The 7,623-nt window shown below is 51.0% G+C and overlaps 1 protein-coding gene across 1 annotated transcript in view; it reads right to left on the minus strand.

The window, feature by feature from the left end:
* Positions 1 to 6,334, minus strand: part of IGF2R (insulin like growth factor 2 receptor) — a 291,000-nt gene extending 284,666 nt beyond the window's left edge. Inside the window, exon 1 of the mRNA XM_075339578.1 lies at positions 6,162 to 6,334. Within this exon, the coding sequence (XP_075195693.1) occupies positions 6,162 to 6,319 (158 nt within the window). The 5' untranslated portion in view covers positions 6,320 to 6,334. The remainder of the gene's footprint in view (positions 1 to 6,161) is intronic.
* Positions 6,335 to 7,623: the final 1,289 nt, after the last annotated feature.

A 7,623-nucleotide genomic window follows, 5' to 3' on the forward strand; every position in this document is an offset into this window, starting at 1 on the left:
AAGTACGGATCCTGTGCAAATCCGTTTTCACTTCAATGCATTTTCAATGGACTCGCGTCCACCTGCGTTCGCATGCGTTTGCGTCCGTTAGACGCAGGATCCGTCCTTTTGCGTTATTTTAACATGTTTCAAAAACGCAACATGTAGCGTTTTTTTGCTTTGTCAAAATAACGCATCTCACAGGATCCTTCACATTGCGCCGCGAGCTGCAATGCATTTCAATGAGTGCTGGATCCTGCCTAGCAGAATGCGTTCAGTTGCGTTGTAACAGGATCCTGCTTTTGTACTGAGCATGCCCAGAAAGTACTGAGCATGCCCAGAACCAGTCTCCAGTGATCTGTCTATCTCTCTACTCCCTCCCTCACCCTCTCTCTCTATCTCTGTCTTTCCCCCTTCCTCTCTCCCCCACCTGAGAGCTGCGGACACTCGTAACCAAGGTAAATATCGCGTAACCACTTATCTTAGTTACCCGATGTTTACGTTGGTTACGCGTGCAGGCAGCCCGGCTCCTAGCAGCTGCAGACACTCGTAACCAAGATAAATATCGGGTATCCAAGGCCGATGTTTACCTTGGTTACCAGCGTCTGCAGCTGTCAGAAGCCTCCTCCCAGTCTAGCTCCCCTCACTCCCGACCACATGACTCCAATGCCCGCCCCTAAATATCCAGTGCAGGATCCTGCAAAATAACAGATGCGTTTGCATACGTTATTTGCTGTAAAAGCAGGATCCGTACTTCCGCTAAAAAAACGTTTTCAGCGGATGTTAAAAAGACGTAGTGTGAAACCAGCCTAACTAGACAGACATTTATATTTCCGTACATGCACTTTTAATGGCTCTAGAAGATTAAAGTATAGGACACGTGTATTTTTCACATGGTATTTTTGTTTGTTTTTTTACAAAAATAAAGCACCTCATGTAGAATTATTTTTTTTTTGGGGGGGGGGTATGAACAGCATTTTTTTTTAATGGAACAGCAACACCGGCATTGCTTTAATGGTGGTGCTCCGGAAGGGGAGTATTTCAATTAATTACATAGGGGTTGTCCGGTATTGTACAAGCCGTTTGACTTGATTTTTCAGCAAATAGCAATCATCACCAACAACCTACAAGTTAAGAAACCATATAAAGATGCTCACAACTACCCATGAGGCCTTTCCAGGCGTCTTAACTGTATTACCATGCTTGTAGGTATAAGGCTATGTGCGCACGTCGCGTAAAAACATGCAGTTACGCTGCGCTTTGTAGCGCAGCGTAACTGCATGCGTCCTGCGTCCCCTGCACAGTCTATGGAGACTGTGCAGGGGCCGTGCGCACGTGGCGTTTAAGAGCGCAGCGCTTCGGCTACTGCCGAAGCGCTGCGCAAAAAGAAGTGACATGTCACTTCTTTCCTGCGCTTTGCCGGCAGCTCCTGCTCTGTCTATGGCAGGAGCTGCAGGCAGAGCGCATGGAATCAGCGCTCACTACGGACATTTCTGCAGCGATCTAAAGCGCACATGTGCTCTTCAGATCGCTGCAGAAATTTCTGCAGGGCTTGTACGCAACGTGCGCACATAGCCTAAATAATACGATGATTTTTATTATACTGTCTTAAAAAGGTATCCCAATGACAAAATCTTCCTCGTTAAAGGACTCTGTTACAAGGTTTTTGCTATCCCATCTTAGAGCTACATAATATAGACAGAGACCTTGATTCCAGCAATATGTTACTTATTGGGCTTCTTGTATTCATTTTGATAAAATCACTGCTTTATGTGCTGCAAATCCGGCAGTTAATTGAACGTGGAGCTTTGTGACGTACCTGCTGCAGCCCCAGCGTCTCCTATGTGACGTACCTGCTGCAGCCCCAGCGTCTCCTATGTGACGTACCTGCTGCAGCCCCAGCGTCTCCTATGTGACGTACCTGCTGCAGCCCCAGCGTCTCCTATGTGACGTACCTGCTGCAGCCCCAGCGTCTCCTATGTGACGTACCTGCTGCAGCCCCAGCGTCTCCTATGTGACGTACCTGCTGCAGCCCCAGCGTCTCCTATGTGACGTACATGCTGCAGCCCCAGCGTCTCCTATGTGACGTACATGCTGCAGCCCCAGCGTCTCCTATGTGACGTACATGCTGCAGCCCCAGCGTCTCCTATGTGACGTACATGCTGCAGCCCCAGCGTCTCCTATGTGACGTACATGCTGCAGCCCCAGCGTCTCCTATGTGACGTACATGCTGCAGCCCCAGCGTCTCCTATGTGACGTACATGCTGCAGCCCCAGCGTCTCCTATGTGACGTACATGCTGCAGCCCCAGCGTCTCCTATGTGACGTACATGCAGCAGCCCCAGCGTCTCCTATGTGACGTACATGCAGCAGCCCCAGCGTCTCCTATGTGACGTACATGCTGCAGCCCCAGCGTCTCCTATGTGACGTACATGCTGCAGCCCCAGCGTCTCCTATGTGACGTACATGCTGCAGCCCCAGCGTCTCCTATGTGACGTACATGCTGCAGCCCCAGCGTCTCCTATGTGACGTACATGCTGCAGCCCCAGCGTCTCCTATGTGACGTACATGCTGCAGCCCCAGCGTCTCCTATGTGATGCACATGCTGCAACCTCCCATCTCCTATGTGATGCACATGCTGCAGCCAGAGCGTCTCCAATGTGGTGTACATACTCAAGCCCCAGTGTCTCCTATGTGATGTAAAGCTGCAGCCCCCTGTCTCCTATGTGACGTACATGCTGCAGACTCCCTTCTCCTATGTAATTTATGTTTCAGCCCCAGCATCTTTAAAGTGGTGTATATACTCCAGCCCCAACATTTCCTATGTGATATACATGTGTCAGCCCCAGTGTATCCTATGTAATGTATGCTTCAGCCACAGCGTCTCCCATGTTACATATACAGCAGTCTTGATGTCTCCTATGTGATGTATACAGCAGACGTCCTACTGCTTAAATTCTATAAATGTAATGTGAGTGGTGGTGAGGAGACCTGCACTGTGGTATACACCTGTGTTCTGAAAAACTAACTAATGCAAGTTTTTTGGGGTTTTCTTACAACGCTTATCACAGAGTTTACTGCGCTCCAGTGGTGAGTTTATATTTTATCGAGATATAGGAGAGATATTTTAATGTTGATTTTTTTTTTGGGCCTATGAATTATGGTAGAAATATCCAAATGACCCTAGGGATAAAAAAAAGAAGCTCTCTACACCTTCTGTAGATCAACAGCTATCTTCATGTACCCCCCTTACACATGTAGCCTGGTCTTGGCCAGACACAATGACTACGCCTGTCCTGAAGAACAAAAGGATTGGCAAGCTGAAATCCACAACGTCTGCGTCATAGAATTAAGAGGCCATCTTACCAAAATCCAAGGGATTTTCTGACAGACTTTAAAATGTGTTTAGCTAGCTTAATATCTAGTCAGACTGAGTCAGCAAAGAGTAGCGCCCTGCTCACACTCAGAAGAAAGCAGGAGGCCTCCTTAATCATTTCCATAAGCCCTAATAGAGTTAGGACAGAAGAAAATGCACTTATTTCTGAGCTCTAGAATCACACAAACAATAAGGACTTAAGGCCCCGTCACACGCAGCGACATATCTAAGAACATATCGCCGGGGTCACGGATTCCGTGACGCACATCCGGCATGGTTAGTGACGTTGTTGCGTGTGACAGCAAGGAACGATCGTTAACAATGGAAAATACTCACCTTATCGGCCATCGTTAACACGTTGTTCCTTTTTAAAAAATCGTTGATTGTTGAGCACGCAGGTTGTTCGTCGTTCCCGAGGCAGCACACATCGCTATGTGCGACACCCCGGGAAGGACGAACTGCACCTTACCTGCAGCCGCCAGCAATGAGGAAGCAAGGAGGTGGGCGGGATGTTACGTTCCGCTCATCTCCGCTTCTACTGGGCGGCCGCTTAGTGACGCCGCTGTGACGCCGCACGGATCGCCCTCTTAGAAAGGAGGCAGTTCGCCGGCCACACGACGTCGCTAGGCAGGTAAGTCCGTGTGACGGCTCCTAACGATTTTGTGCGCCACAGGCAGCGATTTGTCCGTGACACAAACGACGGGGGTGGGTGCTTTCACCAGCGACATCGCTGCGTGTAACAACCCCTTTAGTCCGAAACATGTCTGATCATGTCGTCCTTGTGCTTTTTATAATGTTAAACTAGTTTTTAAATAATCTTTGGAATAAAGAGAATGATTTTATGAAGATACTGATTGCTGGATCCCTTGCTTCTCCTAGGTTTCCTGCTGCCACTACCAGAATGCACTTCAACGGACTTTATTACCAATCGGTGGGTGAGCTGAGTACTTTCCCTTCTGTTACTCTGGAATCAAAGCAGGCCCAAAAGATCTCACCCACAATATGAGACAATACTAGAAGCCATTGTTTCTCAAGTTCACTATACTCCCAATGGTGCATTATTGGAGACTCTCTCATACTGCAACAACCTATGCCTATTCCTAAATTACTTAAAATACAGTCAACATCCGTAAATGAAAAATGGAATATAAAAGAGTATGCTGCTAGTGATGAGGGAGCACTGCTATTCTCAGGTGCTCGGTAATTCTAACGAGTAGCGGGATGCTTCGATGGGCTCAACTTGTGTACCAAGTCTAATGGAAGTCAATGGGGATCTTTGGGAAAAATGTTTGAGTTCCCCATTGATCTTTACTATACTGACTGCCCAAGCACAGAAGTGCGCCCTCCCCGCTCGCGCCCCGAGCACAAGAGTGCGCCCTCCCCGCTCGCGCCCCGAGCACAAGAGTGCGCCCTCCCCAAGCACAAGAGTGCGCCCTCCCCGCTCGCGCCCCGAGCACAAGAGTGCGCCCTCCCCAAGCACAAGAGTGCGCCCTCCCCGCTCGCGCCCCGAGCACAAGAGTGCGCGCTCCCCAAGCACAAGAGTGCGCCCTCCCCGCTCGCGCCCCGAGCACAAGAGTGCGCGCTCCCCAAGCACAAGAGTGCGCGCTCCCCAAGCACAAGAGTGCGCCCTCCCCAAGCACAAGAGTGCGCCCTCCCCAAGCACAAGAGTGCGCCCTCCCCGCTCGCGCCCCGAGCACAAGAGTGCGACCTCCCCAAGCACAAGAGTGCGCCCTCCCCGCTCGCGCCCCGAGCACAAGAGTGCGCGCTCCCCAAGCACAAGAGTGCGCCCTCCCCGCTCGCGCCCCGAGCACAAGAGTGCGACCTCCCCAAGCACAAGAGTGCGCCCTCCCCGCTCGCGCCCCGAGCACAAGAGTGCGACCTCCCCAAGCACAAGAGTGCGCCCTCCCCGCTCGCGCCCCGAGCACAAGAGTGCGCGCTCCCCAAGCACAAGAGTGCGCCCTCCCCGCTCGCGCCCCAAGCACAAGAGTGCGCGCTCCCCAAGCACAAGAGTGCGCGCTCCCCAAGCACAAGAGTGCGCGCTCCCCAAGCACAAGAGTGCGCGCTCCCCAAGCACAAGAGTGCGCGCTCCCCGCTCGCGCCCCAAGCACAAGAGTGCGCGCTCCCCGCTCGCGCCCCAAGCACAAGAGTGCGCGCTCCCCGCTCGCGCCCCAAGCACAAGAGTGCGCGCTCCCCGCTCGCGCCCCAAGCACAAGAGTGCGCGCTCCCCGCTCGCGCCTCAAGCACAAGAGTGCGCGCTCCCCGCTCGCGCCCCAAGCACAGGCGTGAGCGCTCGCGCCCCAAGCACAGGCGTGAACGCTCGCGCCCCAAGCACAGGCGTGAGCGCTCCCCACTAGCACCAAGTATGGTAGTGCTCACTTATCACAAGATGAAACCTATCCTCTGGGGGGCACCTGTTACAGACTTTTGCACTGGGGCCCAGACACGGCCCATTATAGCTTATTCTGTACAGCACAGAGTACACTGTCACACAGATTCATACATGGGAAGATATACACTCATACACACTGATCAGTCTGAAGGCGACACAAATCTAGGGCAGGTGGAATAGAAGAATCCTAGGAAATCCACAGTAATGCCAGACGTGAGAGATCACAGAGGATGGCCACGAGCCCAGGCTGATCACGAGGGCTGGATGTAACACAATGTAGACAGCCCATTGCTATCTATAGAGCAGCAGGAATCCTGGCTGCTGCATTGTCATGTACTGCGCTCCAGAGAGGACAACGCTGCAGAAAGGGGAAGTGCCCCCAGACAGATGTCAGTACGGAGCACTGGGCGGCACTAACCTGCACAGCTCGCCCGGTGGGCCGCCAGACTGCCCGGTGACCCCGCAGAGGAGCAGCAGCACAGCGGCCAGTACGGAGATTGCCGGGGGGCTCATACTGCGGCCGAATTCAGGACGGATCCCCGGCGCAGTAGTAGCAGCAGCCCCGAGCGCAGTCATGTGATCGTCACCTGACAGCTCCGCCCACTGCCGGCACATGATCGAAATCAGCTCCTCAGCTCCCTCTAGCGGAAGATGAAATAAGTGCTTCTGCTTTTTCATACATTTCTTTCTGCATCATTTTTTTGTTTCTGTGGTTAAAAAAAAAAAAATGTTCAACTGCAAATATATTTTCCATGTTTTTCATGAACTTATTTTAACTTGTAGCTTAGAAGTATAAGCAATCTCTGGCATAAGAATAATCAGAAAAGTGATCCCTCTAGGGAATGACTCATGATGACATATCATTGGTGCAATCTGTTCGGCCACATAGGTGCCCAAGAGGTAAGGGGCCACTTCCATCACCAAAAATGTGGTCACTTAAAGGGTTGCATTATGATGAACTACTGGACTGCAAATGGCTCTAATGTGGTTCCTGCAGAGGCACTGTATATGTATCTGCCCCTAAGTCAAGTGGTGATCGCAACGCATGGGCGATGGAGCATGGCTTCCCAGGAATAGCATATATGATAGTTTAATCCAGCACTCAAGATCCATTAAAAACCAAAGTCGTCCTTATGTATTTACCGCTAAGGCCTCGATAAGAGAGCATCAGAAGCGATATGCTAGTGATTCTCTGCTGCGAGTGTCAGCTGAGGGTCATGTGACTGTGATCCGATGTTGCGATCGCATCACAGGATCGGAGAAAAGGGAGGGAACACTTTCTTCCCATCTCCTCCCCGACCTGTCTCTGCGGTCAGATGACATGCGAGTGCAGTGCAATGTTTCCCACACTCCCATAGACTTGTATGGGGGTGCGTGAGCCGAGACTCGCTGTCAAATGCAGCTGCTGCGATTCATTTTTCAACCCGATATGGCATGAGGAATCAATCACAGATGGACACTGCCCCATAGTTTTGCACTAGAGAGCAATCCAACGTTTTATCGGATTGCACTCGTCCATGCAAAACACAAGTGGAACCGAGGACTTACAGAACCAGTTATTGACCCACAGCAGGTCCCACAGGGTTCCAGCAAGGTTGGGGCCTTAATGTCACTTCTGGCTAGCCCAGAGTTCCAGGTACTGTATACAGATGCAAAGGACAAAAACGTAATCATCAGCTCACCAAGTCCAGATAGTTGTGGTAAGAGGCATGCTGAGCAAGGAAAAAATCCTGGTGCCAGTTTCTGGGTGATAGGAATGGAATTCAGAAGGAAATAGTGTGTATACAGTTTTTGCAAAACTGTTCTTCAAAATGAAAACGTCTTTAAAAATATTAAATTGTATTGGTAAAACATAATAAAAATATAGAGCACAAGCCTAC

The sequence above is a fragment of the Anomaloglossus baeobatrachus genome, chromosome 3, assembly GCF_048569485.1.
Source record: "Anomaloglossus baeobatrachus isolate aAnoBae1 chromosome 3, aAnoBae1.hap1, whole genome shotgun sequence".
Lineage (NCBI taxonomy): Eukaryota > Metazoa > Chordata > Amphibia > Anura > Aromobatidae > Anomaloglossus > Anomaloglossus baeobatrachus.